The sequence below is a fragment of the Helianthus annuus genome, chromosome 5, assembly GCF_002127325.2.
Source record: "Helianthus annuus cultivar XRQ/B chromosome 5, HanXRQr2.0-SUNRISE, whole genome shotgun sequence".
NCBI lineage: Eukaryota > Viridiplantae > Streptophyta > Magnoliopsida > Asterales > Asteraceae > Helianthus > Helianthus annuus.
The window spans coordinates 166,224,449-166,240,829 of record NC_035437.2 but is presented as its reverse complement, the minus strand read 5'-3'; the positions used below and the strand labels follow the sequence as shown (position 1 = coordinate 166,240,829).

At 41.3% G+C, this 16,381-nt stretch overlaps 3 protein-coding genes and 1 long non-coding RNA gene across 8 annotated transcripts; 1 reads left to right on the top strand and 3 right to left on the bottom strand.

The window, feature by feature from the left end:
- Positions 1-3,057: 3,057 nt before the first annotated feature.
- On the top strand, positions 3,058-4,968 carry LOC110943865 (protein FAR1-RELATED SEQUENCE 5-like). Its single transcript, XM_022185595.1, has 4 exons — positions 3,058-3,215; positions 3,336-3,594; positions 3,702-4,271; positions 4,351-4,968. The coding sequence occupies exons 1-4, from the start codon at positions 3,058-3,060 to the stop codon at positions 4,966-4,968; spliced, it is 1,605 nt and encodes a 534-aa protein (XP_022041287.1).
- A 4,292-nt stretch (positions 4,969-9,260) lies between these two features.
- LOC118492394 lies at positions 9,261-11,069 on the bottom strand. Of its 2 annotated transcripts, none has more exons than XM_035990368.1 (5): positions 11,044-11,069; positions 10,870-10,917; positions 10,545-10,725; positions 9,877-10,158; positions 9,261-9,766 (listed from the first exon to the last, which is right to left on the bottom strand). In XM_035990368.1, exons 1-5 carry the CDS (start codon positions 11,052-11,054, stop codon positions 9,443-9,445), a joined length of 846 nt encoding a protein of 281 aa, XP_035846261.1. In that variant the 5' UTR covers positions 11,055-11,069; the 3' UTR covers positions 9,261-9,442. The 2 variants fall into 2 exon arrangements, with proteins under 2 accessions (XP_035846261.1, XP_035846262.1); XM_035990369.1 differs by having other exon boundaries at positions 9,261-9,739.
- Positions 11,070-11,137: 68 nt separating this feature from the next.
- LOC118492395 lies at positions 11,138-12,689 on the bottom strand. 4 transcript variants are annotated; one of them, XR_004893548.1, is made up of 4 exons: positions 12,515-12,689; positions 11,894-12,433; positions 11,580-11,801; positions 11,138-11,401 (listed from the first exon to the last, which is right to left on the bottom strand). It is a non-coding gene; the product is annotated as an uncharacterized LOC118492395 (long non-coding RNA). The 4 variants fall into 4 exon arrangements; XR_004893547.1 differs by having other exon boundaries at positions 11,138-11,404; positions 11,894-12,385; XR_004893545.1 differs by having other exon boundaries at positions 11,894-12,385.
- Positions 12,690-12,753: 64 nt separating this feature from the next.
- LOC110943863 lies at positions 12,754-15,883 on the bottom strand. The gene is made up of 8 exons (XM_035990052.1): positions 15,451-15,883; positions 15,119-15,214; positions 14,200-15,005; positions 13,921-14,106; positions 13,461-13,704; positions 13,217-13,384; positions 12,828-13,113; positions 12,754-12,763 (listed from the first exon to the last, which is right to left on the bottom strand). Exons 2-8 carry the CDS (start codon positions 15,195-15,197, stop codon positions 12,754-12,756), a joined length of 1,779 nt encoding a protein of 592 aa, XP_035845945.1. The 5' UTR covers positions 15,198-15,214; positions 15,451-15,883.
- Positions 15,884-16,381: the final 498 nt, after the last annotated feature.

Sequence of the window (16,381 nt, the reverse complement as noted above, 5' to 3'; positions counted from 1 at the left end):
CGGTTTGAGTAATTCTGAGTCAGATCCAGGGGGGTTAGGTTTTTTTTTGGGGTGGGGGTGGGGGTTTAGGCTTTTGGTGGGAAGGTGGATTTTTTTTTTTTTTTAGGGGGGGGGGGGTGGGGGGTTAGGTTTTTGGGGGGTGTCGGTGGAGGGTGGGTTAGGTGGTTTAGCCTTTTTCGTATTATTGCTCAAGTTCAGTACAACTTTTTTTTAGGTTTTTTTTTGTATAGCGAATTTTAATAAAAAAAATTCAAAAAAAAAATTGGTATGTTTTTAGACATTTTTAGTTAGTTTTTAGGTTTTCTCGTTTAAACTAGTTTTTTCATGATTTATCCTCTCTCTCTCTCTCTCTATATATATATATATATATATATATATATATATATATATATATATAATATAGGGAGAAGATCATGAGAAAACTACTTAAATGTGAGAAGACTAAAAACTCACTCAAAACCATAAAATGGGGGGGGGGGGCGGTGAGATTTCTAATGAAGGAGGGGCAAATTGAAAATATATATATAACTTTTCAAACATTTTCTACTTCATATGTTATTATTTTTTAAAAAAAATTGCACCATAAGATCACAGATTTTCTTATCTTTCATTCAAGTATATTCAAGCATACTTTTTTTGATACAAACAAAAGATTTAACGTGTCGTCTTTTTTTTTTTCAATACTACTATTATAGTAGTCCACATGTGCACCATAACATGTAATTTAGCCTTAAGGTTTAAGTGTTGGGTTTAGTTTAGCTTTTAGGGGTATGTATTTGGGAGTTTAGGTTTCGGGTTTAGTTTTTGAGGGTGGGCAGGGGGTGGGGGTTGAAGGGGTTAGGTTTTTGGGGGTGGGAGTAGGGTTAAGGGTTTAGTTTTTTCGTAATGTCGCAGATGTATAGTAATAAATAGTAGTACTGAAAAAAATAGGACACCTTAATTATTTTTTTATGTCATAAAAATATGCTCAAATATACTCGAACGAAAGATAAAAATATTAGTGCTTTTTTTTTAAATGATAACGTATGGAGAAATTAGAAATGGTTAATATATATATATATATATATATATAAGTGTAACGAACAATAGTCCTTATCGTACGAACGTACGCGACTTGAAATCGCATGTTATATAAAATAGACGTATGCGTAAAATCTGGAAAATCGCATGTTGTGTATATGGGTGAAATCACATGGGTGTGTATATAAATCGCATGGGGGTGTTTTAAATCACAAATCGCATGGTTGAAACATAAAATCGCACGTTGGAAAACAATCGCATACACAATGTACATTAAGCCATTTGGTACGTTAATTGGCCTATATAATATATATATATATATATAGGGGACCGCTAAAATGAGAACCACCTCCAGTTGTAAGAACCATGAGAACTAATATTATCCAATAACAAGCTGACATGTCATTTACCCACATGGCTTTTCTGAAGGTTAATATGGTAATTTAACCCCCCCTTCCCTTTTCAATCAGCCACCGCCCCCCTGTCATTTCCGTTTTCCATTTTTCGATTTGTCAGAAATAATACGAATAGCACTGTAGATTTTATTGATCCCAATGTTTTCCTTCATTCTTTATATAACGAAGCTCTACTTCTTGAATCACCCCACACATTCACCTTCTGGCCTTTTCTTTTCTATCTACCAATTCCTAAAAACCTCCTTCATCAATCACCCCCCTTCACTGGAGAATCCCAAACCAAAATTCAAAAACACCCAGCAAAATGTATAAACCTCCGAGTGGCGACTTGGAAGGAGAAGTCGCCGATGCAGATAATCTTATCATTTGCACCCCACAACGGGGATCAGGAGCGGGGATTGATGTCGAAGGCACTCTGTTTCTGGAGCAGTTTGCTCTCTCTGGGACGCCGGTTACTGTGGGTGTTGAGCGAGGATCAAGTTCTGGTGGTTCGCGGACTCCATTGATGACCCCAAACCAGGCAACAGACATTGGTAACCCATATCCCGTTCAAAACCTTAATTTGACTTTTCTTAATTTTTTTTTGGGAACTGACTTTGCATAGGTATCAAAGAAAAATAAAAAGCGGGGGTTGAATGATGGGGGTTAACTTTATACTTGCTCACCCTCTTATGTTAATTGTGAAAATTAGTTTTTGCATTTTTTGATGTCAGTTCACCCACAATTCTTTTATGTTGTATTTGTTATTCCTTTTTTTTTTGTATACAAACAGATGTTTTTTGAGAGTGGGGGGTTGATTTTTTACGTTCAGTGTAAAAAAGTAGTTAATTGTTGGTCATCATAGATTTTTTGTTTTTGAAAAAATATAAACACATGGTTTTGTGTGTATTCTTTTTTTGCTGCTGCACCCCCCACCCAATATTAGTTTTTTTATTGTAGTTGGCTTTTTATGACTGAGGTGTATAAAATTTTTTGGTGTGTTTTGTTTCGCAGACCACGCCCCAGAGTCAGAGGACGAGTGCTTTTCCTGGTTCACTCCAAATGGGACACGCTACTGGTGCCCAGCTGCTCCGGAAAACATAAAACCAAGAATCGAGGTCGTGTTTCAGCAATGGGAAGACGTCCCGGAGATGTATGACCACTACGCAGGTCACTGTGGGTTTTCAACTAGGCTTGGGACAATTAAGCGAAAGAAAGGAGTTATCACGCACCGGTACATTGTTTGTTCCAACCACGGGAAGCCGCATAGCCAGAATAGGGACTTCAATAGCCTTGACGAGACATCGCTGAAGATAAGGCAGGCCACTTTCCGTGTGTGTGACTGTAAAGCTTGCACACGTGTGAGGTTTGATGAGTCATCTGGTGTTTGGGTGTTGTATCACTTTGAAGAGAACCATAACCATCCTATGGTCCCATGGCATAACAGAGATCTAACGAAAAAACGCCGGAAGCTTGATTTTTTTACTAAAGAATTCATCCATCGAGCAAGTCTTAGCAAGGTCGGACCGTCGATGGCACATAGGCTACAAGTTAACCTTAGGGGGGGCACCACAACGTCAAAGGGACGGCTGATGACTTTCGGAACTTTGCATCAAGGGACGCACATTTGGTGATCGAGAAGATGAAAGATCGGGTCAACCACCTGCCGAACTACACCTTTAAGTACAGCGTGGAAAACGGCGAAATTCGACACATGTTCTGGGCGGATGAAATTTCCAAGGTCAACTATCAGGCTTTCGGCGACGTCCTCGCATTCGACGCTACTTATCAAACCAACAAGTAAATTTTCACAGCCTTCAAGTTTGGGTTTATATATATATATTTTTTTCATTATATATCTTTTTTCGAAAGTTTCAACTGGGTTAATCGCGTTATAACTGATTGACGTCGTACACACAGGTACAATCTGATCTTCGTTCCGTTTACCGGGGTTGACAACAACAAGCGATGCGTCACTTTTGGAGCGGGGCTATTGTTTTGTGAGACAATTGAGGCCTACACGTGGCTGTTAAGGGCTTTCCTCGACACGCACAACAAGCAGCCCACCCTGGTGCTAACTGACCAAGACCCGGCCATGCGGCAAGCAGTGGCTGCTGTGTTTGATCGTTCACTCCATCGCCTGTGCATGTGGCACATCATGAAGAAACTACCTGCGAAGGTGGAACTGTCGCCCCTTCATGTCTTTTTCATTTTTATTTCTATACGAGATTCTTTTTGTTGGCTGAACTAATTTATCTCATTTTTTTGGCATTTTTTTCTTTCCAGATTACAGGAGAGGTCGCGCATAACACTGAATTCAGGGCTGCCGTTCACAAACTGGTGTGGAACATTTATATTAAACCGGGGACATTCGAGAGGAGATGGGGGAAGCTTCTAGAGAAGTATGGGCTTGAAGGTCACGAGTGGCTGAGAGACATGTACAACATAAAGGAGATGTGGGTCCCGGCATACTTTAGAGAAATCCCAATGTCATGTTTGATGAAGACTACGTCCCGGTGCGAGAGTTCGAACTCTACGTTTAAGGTGAGCTCGTCCTGGGCGAACACCCTTGTCCAGTTTTTTTTGTGTTATGACTCCACGATGGAGTCCCAACGCTATAGGCAGAGGGTTGGGGACTTCAAGGCGGATGATCGCGCACACGAGTTCAGATCTGGTTTGGCGATAGAGAAGCACTGCGCATTATTGTATTCCCCGGCCATATTCATCGAGGTCCGCAAAGAGATCCTGAAGGGCCTTTTACACTGCTATACTACCGGGGTCGAAGAAGTCGACGGGAGAAAGGTTTATACTGTTACGCATTTGGACAAGCGTTCCGATGTCGTCAATGAATTCACGGTAATGGCCCCTCCCCGTTTTTTTTCTTTTCAGTACCCGCTTTTTTTATAACGTGGGTGTGTTTTCCGACATGGTGCAGGTTAAAGTGGACCCAGTCGAGGACACTACAACATGCTCATGTAACCTTTGGTGCCGTATTGGATACCTTTGCAGGCATATATTTTGCGTATACCGGCAAACAAAGGTGGACGAAATCCCGGCTAAGTATGTGGTTAGTCGCTGGGGACGTCACGTGTTGCCGAAGTCGGTTTTCCGTGTAGAATTCAGGTATGGGGTAGACTTGTCTCCGGTTTCGTTGACCAGGAACACCCTAGTGGACTGCTTTTCTGAAGCGTTTGAGGCTGTGATGGGCGACCGGGCAGCGATGGAGGATTTCGTTGAGAAAATCAAAGACTGGACAAAAGAATTCAATGATGATCGACGTGGTAAAAGAGTCGCCGAGGCAACAGAGTCACAGGTTATGGCTGATATGCTAGGCGTGGTGGTGGAAGATGAGGAGAGCACCCCCGTTTCCTGCTCCAATCCTCAAGGCGTACGCAATAAGGGATGCGGGACAAACAAACGCAGGATTGGGCCGGGTGAGAGGGCAGTCCAGAACCACCAAAAGCCCAAGCGATTATGCAGAACATGCAACCGATTTGTAACCGGGCATGACTCCCGCAACTGCCCAGAGAAACGCAAGACTGCAGAACCTTAGACCTGGGGCTGAAGGGGGCGGCGTGACGGGGGGGTTCCTTTTTTTGCATCGGGGGTTCACCTTATGACTTATGTGGTGCATGGTTGGGTTGACGTGTCTTTTTTGTTGACCAGTATGGCTGTGTTTGGACTAGGTAATAGTTTTTGGTATATTATATCTGTAAGTTTGGTATGACAATTAATGTATAAAGCAACCCCCCCCCCCTTTGTGGTATGGTTAATAGTACTTAGTTTATGTTTTTTGTGTGTTCTCGTAAAAAGGTTAACGTAAAAATTTTGCCTAAACCGTTAAAAAAATATAACGCTAACTTTTTTTTACATAAAAAGGTTTCCGTGAAAAGGTAAACTAAAAAAAGGTTTCCGTAAATTCTTTACGTCAAAAAGGTTTCCCGTGAACTTTTTTACCTGTAAAGTTCTTGCATAAAAAGGTTTCCGTAAAATTTTACGCTAAGCAGAAACCACTTAAAAATGGGTTTCCCGTAATATGTAAAAAGCAAAAAGGGTTTCCGTAAAAAAGAAAACTTTGTAATTCGCATAACAATACAAAAAGTTTTACGTAAACGGTAAAACGAAAAACCTTAATATGTTTTGCGTATTCCTTAAAAAGTTTTAAGTAAAAATTTGCGTATTCCTTAAAACGTAGTTTTGCGTAAAAGCAAAAAAAGCTTTTCCGTAAAAAGTAGATCGTAACCCATAAAAGGTTAAAGTTAAAAAAATGCCTAAAAACGTATAAAAAACTTTTTACGCTTACCGTATATCTGTAAAAGTTTGGGCGTAAAAAAGTGTTACGAAACCTTAAATTTAGCACATGCACCGCGTTCCATTTTTAGTGATAAAAAAAAAAACAGTACAGCACATACACCGCGTTCCATTTTTTACGGTCCAGGCAATTTTTATCATTGCTAAAAAAAATAACATTACAGCACATACACCGCGTTCCATTTTTATTAGTTGAACGAAACATTTTACAGACACATACGTTGCATTTTAATGCATAAAACAAGACACTACGAAACAGACATCGGTTACAAACGAAGTTTTAAAAAAACACAACACTGCAATGGAACACATGACACACAAAACACCCTAGCGACCAAACCCCACATGCACTACACATCCAGCGAAACGCTTGAAAACCATTTTCACCAATGGCTAATCCAAATCAGAGTCGCAGTCCGCGCCCCACGAAAAGAATCCCGTATCCGAACCAGCCGCTGCATCCTTGGAACCATGATAGGGATCAGGATCCTCCCCTTGGGTCGCCTTAGGAACCCAAACCTGAGTCATTGGCTGCTTGCCCTTTGACCTCTCGCTTCCACCCACAGATGGTGGCGTCCTGAAAGCAGCTCCTTGGGGAGTACGAAAAGCAACTCCAACAAGAGGGGGCGAAGCAAAACGGGCTGGCGGGGAACCAAAGTTCCCACGAACCGGCGTAACGGGCCCCGGCGTGCTCAAGGGGGCAGAAGGTGAACCGAACCGGGGAGCCGGCGAACCAAAGGCTGTTTGCGGGGGGCGGCGGGGGGTCGGGGGAGACCCCGTGGCTTGCCTGGGATAACAAGCCAAATCTGGTTCCGAATTCATACCCAGTCGGCGACGATCCCATACTTGCACCCCTGAGACACCGTCTTCGCGCTGGATAGGGAGCCAAATAGTGTCTGGGTTAGACACCAATCCCGTCTTGCTCCACACTTGCACTGTTTTGGCTTTCGCATTTTGATTGGGAGGTCTTGGTGACGAGCCTGGACAGAAGGTAAACAAAAACGTTTTTTTAAAAATAAAAAAAAATTAAATAAGCGACGCGCTAAGACAATGTAACACATGTATGTTTTGTTAGTTCACCTCCGGGGGGGACAGGTTTGCGTGGGCGCCAAACTTTCCGGCCATCTGCCATCTGCTTTTCCTTTTTGGTTATTGAAGTCGGTTAGTGGATTTAGAGAATGTCTTTTTGTTCTATGGTTTGGGATGAAAAACAACCTAATTCGGTATACTATATATAGAGATACAAACAAAGGAAGGTGACAAGAGGAGTTGTGCTTTTTTCTCCAACTGCACTTATAGATATTCCTGACCTTTTTGGTGCATGACACTTGACCCTTGTGCAGTTATCACTTCAACTCCAAAGGAAAAAATGAGTGGTTCCAAGCCCATTACTATTTTTGACTAAATGACAAACTAAGAAAAGATGTTTTGTCCAATTCCAAAACACCTCTCCTTACAGACATACCTACCACTTCCCTTTTTGTGTGTTTACAAGTTGAGTGTGATTATTGATTTTTATTATCCTTTTTTGTCCCACAGAATGTATTAAGTTTTAAAGAAAAAAATTCACGTTTAATCGATCCTATATAATATGAAGGTTTTATGTTTGCATTTAATGATTTTCGTGTATGTCTTACCGTAAAAAAAAGCTTTTTGCGTTTCACATAAATAAACGAAAAGGTTTTTACACTCTACGTTAAAATTCCTGGAACATTTCCCGGTTTTTATGTTGCCACATTGAAAAAGGTATACGTCCTACATTATGTTGGTTCCTGCTGATTTTATACGTCTTCTATAAACTTTATAGGGAATACGCAAAACATATTAAGGTTTACGTTTTACCGTTTACGTAAAACTTTTTGTAATGTTGCGCAAATTACAAAGTTTACCTTTTTACGGTAACCTTTTTTTACGTTTTACATACTGCACACATTTTTAAAACGGTTTATGCTTGGCGTAAAAAATTTACAGAAACCTTTGTACGCAAAAACTTTACAGGTAAAAAGTTTACAGAAACCTCTTTACGTAAAAATTTTACGGAGACCTTTTTTTAGTTTGCCTTTTCACGGAAACTTTTTACGCAAAAACTTTTACAGGTGTAATTTTTAACGGTTTCCGTAAATTTTTTACGGTTTACGCAAAAACCTCTTTACGCGATGTTCGTCCTTTTTTTTCGCAAAAACTTTTTTACGGGTTATGTAACTTTTCATTTTTAATTTTTTACATAAAAGCTTTCGCGAAAAAAGTTTACGGGAAGTAACTTTTTTACGGGTTACGTAACTGTTTATGTAACAGTTATGCTAGTGTAAAAATTTTACAGAAACCGTTTTTATGCAAAAAACTTTACAGGTAAAAGTTTACCGAAACCTTTTTACGTAAAAATTTTACGGAGACCTTTTTTGTGTGTACCTTTTCACGGAAACTTTTTGTAAATGTTGCGCAAATTACAAAGTTTACCTTTTTACGGTAACCTTTTTTACGTTTTACATACTGCACACATTTTTAAAACGGTTTATGCTTGGCGTAAAAAATTTACAGAAACCTTTGTACGCAAAAACTTTACAGGTAAAAAGTTTATAGAAACCTCTTTACGTAAAAATTTTACGGAGACCTTTTTTTAGTTTGCCTTTTCACGGAAACTTTTTACGCAAAAACTTTTACAGGTGTAATTTTTAACGGTTTCCGCAAATTTTTTACGGTTTACGCAAAAACCTCTTTACGCGATGTTCGTCCTTTTTTTTTTCGCAAAAACTTTTTTACGGGTTATGTACCTTTTCATTTTTAATTTTTTACATAAAAGCTTTCGCGAAAAAAGTTTACGGGAAGTAACTTTTTTACGGGTTACGTAACTGTTTATGTAACAGTTATGCTAGTGTAAAAATTTTACAGAAACCGTTTTTATGCAAAAAACCTTACAGGTAAAAAGTTTACCGAAACCTTTTTACGTAAAAATTTTACGGAGACCTTTTTTGTGTGTACCTTTTCACGGAAACTTTCTACGCAAAAACTTTTACAGGTGTACGCTTAGCGTAAAATTTTTTAACGTTTTACGCAAATTTTTTACGGTTACCTTTTATGGTTTACGTTTTTACCTTTTACGCAAAAAGCTTTTTACGGGCATTTTTGGGCGATGTTCGTCCTTTTTTTTTTACGCAAAAACTTTTTACGGGTTATGTAACTTTGCATTTTTTAAATTTTTACATAAAAATTTTCGCGAAAAAAGTTTTACGGGAATTAACTGTTTTTACGGGGTACGCAACTGTTTATGTAACAGGCTTTACATGAACCTTTTAAAACTATTGTACGGTTTACGTAACTGTTCATGTAAAAAAATATACGATTGGCCCTTTTGTACGTATAACTGTTTACGTTATTCCCCGAATTTACATGCTCGTTTTAACGTTTTACGCATACCTTTTGGAGTTTACGTTTTTTACCTTCTAAGCAAGAAAATTATTTCGGGTTACGTAAAGTTTCGATTAACCAAGAAAGAAACAAAAAAGGAAAGGGAATTTTTTTTTAAAACCACCCCCCTACTGGGTGTTTTTAGTCAACCAACATGCGGTTGTCCTAGTGACCCACAGAAACACATCTGTCAATCGTCCCAAAACAAAAAAGTCATTGTCTAAGCTTGCTAAAAACCACCCCAAAAGACGCCCAACCCATAATACCCCCATTCAAAAAAAAAGTGACTGGCTAACATGTCAGAACAATGACTACACAAACTGCAACCGACGTCGAATGACGTCGCCATATTTGTTCACGGGGGACAACATTATCTCCGCAGCATACCTTTTGCGTAAGTAATTGCACTGGACTTTTTTCCGCGCCCCGTGGACACTAAACCCACAGAAGAAACTTCGCCTGGAACCCACAAACTGTTCCATATGGCGCATTGCGAATATGCCGGACTCAACAAACGGCGCTACAATTCTGCGGGTTGTAGACCATGGAAGGTCCTCGCGCATAATGAGACTCGCTTGCATTGCTGTCGCTTTAGGATGATTCACCAACTTCAAGTAATCGACGAAAATATCTTTCTGCGGGCAAGGGGAAAAAAAGTCAGACGTAACACGACCTGAGCTTTAATTATACCAGAAAGGACAAAAATACAATATCAGTACTAGGAAAAAAAACATGCAACACATACCACTTTAAACGGTGTTGACTTCATGATATAGCTGTCGTCATCCCTTAACAATGCCCCAGACCCCCTGTCGCCCAAGTGGTCAACGAGGTGCATGCACTCGGCCTCCAAATCAAAAACTACAAGGTAGTAGTGGTCTCCCTCTAGCATTGTCACAAAGACCATGTCGAACGCTCGCAGGTCCAGCAGGTGATGTCGCCCGGCCAGGCTACTCTTGAGCCCACATTCAAACGCAGACACGCGACCCCCATCAGGGTCTGTCTCCAAGCTTAACATCCAGTCAACCTGCATAATTTTTTATTTATTTTTTTTACGGCATAATTTTTTTTTTACGTTTTATTATTTTTTTTTACGGCATAAGGAATACGCAAAACATATTAAGGTTTTCGTTTTACCGTTTACGTAAAACTTTTTGTATTGTTGCGCAAATTACAAAGTTTTCTTTTTTTTTTACGGAAAACCCTTTTACTTTTTACATATTACGCACATTTTAAGCGGTTTTATGCTTAGCGTTAATTTTTACGGAAACCTTTTTTACGCAAGAACTTTACAGGTAAAAAAAGTTCGCAGAAACCTTTTTACGTAAAAAATTTACGGAGACCTTTTTTTAGATTACCTTTTAACGGAAACCGTTTTACGTATAACGGAAAGGTGTACGCTTAACATCTTACCACGGCTGTGTGGACGCAAAACAAGCGTCTAGGCATCCCGGGGATTGAAAATTTTGGGTCACCGTTGAGGACGTGCGCCCATGCATCGACTACTGACCCGGCTACATTGCTTCCAATCTCCAGGGATTGAAGGGCTATAGTTTCCACCCGTGCCCCAAACATGTCTTCAAACATCACATATCTACGGGGCATGAACAAGAAGGAAAAAAAAAGTTTACAAATTTAAAACGGGGAATTTCCAGAAGTTTTCATATCAGGTATGTTTCCTAACAAATATCCGACCGATAGGGGTCTTCATAAATTTATTTTCGATTGGGTAACTTACGGAAAGTTATCGCATGCATCGTCCGGGTTGACCTGTATGGATGGATCACTGCGAAAAAAAAAAAACACATAAAAAAACCCGCTTATCCGAAAACATAAAAATCATTTTTAGACTTGGTGTAAAAATGGCGACACGAGCGCGGCATAATAAATCGTGGTTGTTTATCTTTTTTACCTCTCGGTCATTTCAAATAGTGCTTGCTTCAACAGCCCATTCTTTGTCCGCTTACGGAAAAGCCACCGCCATGCCGAAAGTTCCAGCGCCGTGCTTTGTTTTGGGTCTATCTCGACATCATCAGGGTTGGAACGCAAGCGCGGCTTCTCGTGAAACGCTCTGATTGGTCTTGCTTGAATAGGCTCCGTTTGCTTCGGGTGCCCCCCAGTCCCCGTGCGCTTACTGCCCTCTGCCATGTCGAACGGGCCCCGGGTTGCAATAGGGCCCCAGCCGCAGATATCAGCTCCTAAACGTCTTCTTGCACCGTCGGTGCCGCCCGCACCACCACTACGTACGGAACCCGATCCGGCCTCATTACCTGCTGGGTGGTGGGGATTACACAGGAAGAAAACAGAACGAGAGACAAAAAATTAAGATACATAAAAAACAAACCATTCCCTACGTAGCGCAAGGAAAATGAAAAAAAATAAATAAAAAATATTAAACAAAGGTGATAAGAAAGTGATTTGTTTTTTATACAGTCACGGCGCACGTACTCGAGTTTTTCCCGTTTGGCTGCCGCTCACAAGGCACACTCTGCGATATCCCCAGACTGAAACTAGGTTGGCTACCCGACGCAACATCAACCTTTGTAGGGGCCTCACCTTCGCGCACCCATGACTTGAAGCTTAGAGGGCTTCTGACAGGGCTAGATATGGTGGCCGACACGTCCAGATCATCCGAAGGCCCGGGTCCGAAGTCAGTCTGGACACCTGCTACTGGTGGGTGGTTTGGCACAGGTTAAAAAAAAAATTAAAAAGAAAGGACCAAAACGAAAATAAGAAACATAATAGCACCCCACGGAACGTACCAGGTGATTTTTCGCCTGCTCCCGCGCCACACGCTACTTCCTGCGAGATCCCCAAGCTAAAACTCGGCTGGCTACTGCCCCCCACCCGGCTTCTGCTACCGTCAACACCTACGGGAGCGATAATAAATAGTTAACACATGAAGGCCCACATTTTTACCGTGTTTAGACATTAAACCCAAATAAGAAACGTGAATTGGTATTTTTTTATATACACTCCACTGCGCGTACCCACGGGCTGTTCCCCCTCGCAAGATACCCCGGGCACGTAGTCTGCTGCACGCAAGCCCGAGGAACAGCCTGCGCTGACAGACGGGGGCCCGATAAGAAGCCTCGCGGCAATTGATGACTTGGTCCAGCCTCGCCCCCGCCCAACAGACCCAATCCCCAGTTCCATCGTCGAACTGCGATTAACAACCGTCTCACCTCCGCCAGTCTTAACGCTCACTTGCACCCCTTCCGTTGTCACGCCATCAGTCCGTTCAGCGGCCACCCCTTGGTTAGAAGCACAAAAAACTCATGCATCAGAGCATTTTTTACTAGCTTGAAAAAAGAATAAAAATTAAAAAAGTACAAAAATGTTATAAACAAGTTGAATCCCATTTATTTTTTCTGGTCACATACCTGTTCCAGGTTCTGAAACATTTTCAATTTCGGCTGCGAGCCTGGGTGATCCAACCAACGGAGCAAACAGCCCGCATACAGCCAGGGGCCGAAGCAATGAGGCAGCCTGCTGCTGCAAAACGTCGGCGGCAGGTGGGCTCCCATCAACATCCGCCTGTGCATTTTCAACACCGTCGTCGACAGTTGCGCCCGTTTCTTTGTTCCCATCATCGTGCGTGGCTTCAGGACCGCCCGTAACGTCACCCGAGTCTGAAAAAAAAAGTAAACAAAGGAAGTAGTTACCCAACAGGTCCATTTCTTCCATTCATGGGACCTTTTTTCGTTACCTGACTTGCCAACATTCGTCGGGCTCTCAACATCCGAGCGCCCCACTCTCGTCTCGACCGGCACGCTAGCATCGACTTGACTATTATCCCCCAAGCTCACTGTACCCTGGCTGTCAACCGCCAACTGGTCTTCCCCGTGATTCACCCCCTCCAAACTTTCAGCCTGCTTGTACCCAGCACCGCCACTACATGCGGTAACAGCCCCAACATTGCCCATATCTGGTTCATCGGCGCCATCGTCGGCATCGTCTCCACCCGCAGCGCCACGTGTCCCTAATATGAAAATACATAAACACTTTTTTTCACAAAGACAACAATTCCAATGGAAAAAAATTCGAGGGGGCGTTTTGTTTACTCATTTCCTTCTTTTTATTACCTGGAAAGGTGTCACAGACTATGCTTACATCTCTCAGGCTCGCGCCGTCCCCCTCTACTGCGGTTTTGGCGATACCTGCTATCAACACATTTAAATTACACTCTTCGTATTCGTCGGCAGAATCAGAAGCAACATTTGTGTCGTCTTGCGCCGCTTGCTCAACCCCCTCTGCATAAAAAACAACATGGTAAAAAATGCACCTAGCGTAGCCAAAAAAATAAAAATAAAAAAACAATTCAATTACCTGCTAGGGCAGACGGAGGGCTGGAAGAACCCCCGGCTGTTCTATTCAGCATGTCGCCTTCCTCGAAGGTCTCTAATCCCTCATCCGGCAGACATGGCAACACGTCTAACACTTCGAGGTATTTCCGCTTCAACCTCCTATGATCCTCGTTGTCCGGATCCAGGTTCAACCGATCGCTTAAGGTCTTCTCTATTTTGGACCTTAAAGCAGCTAACTCTTGTAACCATTCATCCACAATGCTCGCCTGCCCGCCCATACCGTCATCGTTAGGGTTTTTACAATTCACGTAGAACTTCCATTTTTTACGAAAAAAGTGTTTTGTGGTTCCTACAGTTTTATCGTTGAAAACGCTATGCTTTTAACGGTCTACGTAAATTTGTTTTAAGGCTGGACCAACAATAAACCAATTATAAGGAAATACGGGAAAAAGGGGATACCAAAAATTTAAATATGGTCATACCTGTTCAGCTCCACCGTTTTCAGCTGGGGCCTCACTTAGAGGTTTCACCCGTCCACGCCCGAACCCTCCGTTCGCTATCTCGTAGTCCTGACGACGCGTCAAAAGATCTTTTGTCCAGTAATGAAGTGCGCGGACCCCAACGCCGGTGTTGCACGCTGGCTGCTGCGTGCAGTCTACATACAACAACTGTAGGAAAAGATAAAAACACAATAACATATAAACGTAAACTTTTAATAAAAAGAAATCAAATTAAAACATAACGACCAAACACATGCTCACCGTCAGGACCGTCAACGGCCCAACCCAGCAACACTTGGGGTCCGATGGCCTCCATTTTTTCTTACACTTCCTCAAACACTCGATAATGAATTCACACCAATTGTAATCTTCGTATCTTGTTTCCGCTGTCAAACGCTTCAAAATCTTGTCTTTGACATAACCGTTCTGCTGTGAACTGCCCATCGCAGTGAGGAAAAGCAAGGCAAAATCGGTACGAAAAAACGCCATGTCCGAATACGTGTCCTTCTGTATTTCGGCCGAAATCAGTGAAGGGGCTATGTAAGTTGTTGGTGGGAAGCGTGCCCGCCACGCCTTCAACGATGGAGGAAGCGTCTTGGCTACCTCGACATCAGCAAACCTCAAACCTGTGTTTCGTATCCCTAACAATTTGCTAATCAACCCCGCGTCAACCACCAGGCTGGCGTTACCTATGTTTAACGTCATCGACTTCGCATCAAAACTATCCACCACATGGAAGGCTAACTTCTCAGGAATCCCATTGACACTCAGACCTAACAAGCCCCCGAAACCCATTGCCTTAATAGACTCTTTCTGACGATCACTTAAAACCATCATGGCACTGAATAATTGCTTCGGGGAAGATCGTGTATTCAACGCTGGAATCTGTTGTTGTGCTGGTTGTCTGTGTTTCTTCCTCTTTTTCGTCGGGGAGCCACAATAGTCCGTTTGCTTCCGCTTCGTTATCTGCCGTTTGATGTTCGCCCGTGGGGGCGTGACATCTTCTTCGGTCGAGTCAAAGAGCACACAAGCGACATGACTATTGCGCTGACGCCGGGACCTCGTGCCTACATGTACGCGGGAGGAAAAACATTTTATGTACATTTAGGTTTTCATTTTACACGTGGTGTAAAAAATCCAGCTGTTAATTACGTAACGAAAGAAAACTATCTTTTCTCACCGGAACTAACGCATATAACATCTGGTTCTAAATTTGTCTTCCCCTTCCCCCGGCTCAAGCTTCTGGTATGTGCAACCATTTTTTCCTTGTAAACACCTACGATATATAATAAAATACTGAATCATCGCCAAAATATACAAAACCCCCCCGGAGGATCAAACCCCAAACCCCATTCAATAAATGACCCCAACACCGACCCCCCGCCACCCAAACATCCGCTACATAACTTGAAACAACCCACATTCGTTCCCAATAAAAATATCCAAAAGAATCATTCAAAAAACCCTATTACAGAATTCTCACTATTAAAAGGAAAAAGGAGAGACACCAACCTGTTAACGTTTTTTCTCCTGGATTTGAACCTAGGAGTCCTCGCCGTTTCAAATGTGGACGCCGAAATCGGAATCGCCGAACGAATTTTTGGGTGTTTCTTCGTCGCCTAAGAGAGGAGAGCAAATAGTTTCTCTAGGGTTTGATGTTTTTCTGATTGTTTATGACGAAGATTGGAAGAAGGCAAGAAGTAAACATAGAGAATTGAAAGTTTTTAATATTTGATTAGACATGCATGCTGAAATGTGCAGGATATGACTACTGGCATTAAAATTAGTTTCCATAAATACCCTTTTGTGAATAAAAAAATCAAAATCATAAAAGACAAAAAGAGTTGGAAAATATTTTTATATTCATTTAATCTCATCCATCCATCATGTTGATCTAAGGGCTAAAAACTGGTTCCCATGGTTCTTACAACTAGAGGTGGTTCTCATTTTAGCGGTCCCCTATATATATATATATATATATATATATATATATATATATATATATATATATATATATATATATAGGATTCTGTTCAAGAGGGGGGTTCATTTGAGAAAAAAATTTAATTAAGAAGAAAAAGAACAAAGGGTACAATTGTAAATTGTTAAGTAGTTTTTATTCTATCTCATTTATTACTATCTTTAAGTAATTAATTACTCATAAAGATTATCATTCTCTACATTAATATTTTTTGCCTGCACACATAAAAAGTTACCCTACACATTTCGAAACTTATACTACACATATTTAAATTTATCCTACACAAATCGTAATTTATCCTACACACCGAGTAATTTGTCCTACACTCTAAATTCATTTATTTATTTACTTTTTTTTTGAAAAAATCTATATTTTGAAAATAAGTTACAAATTTATTGTAGTTAGCTATTAAAGAGGAAGACTACAAATTAATTATCTATGTAAATTTACAAATATACCCTT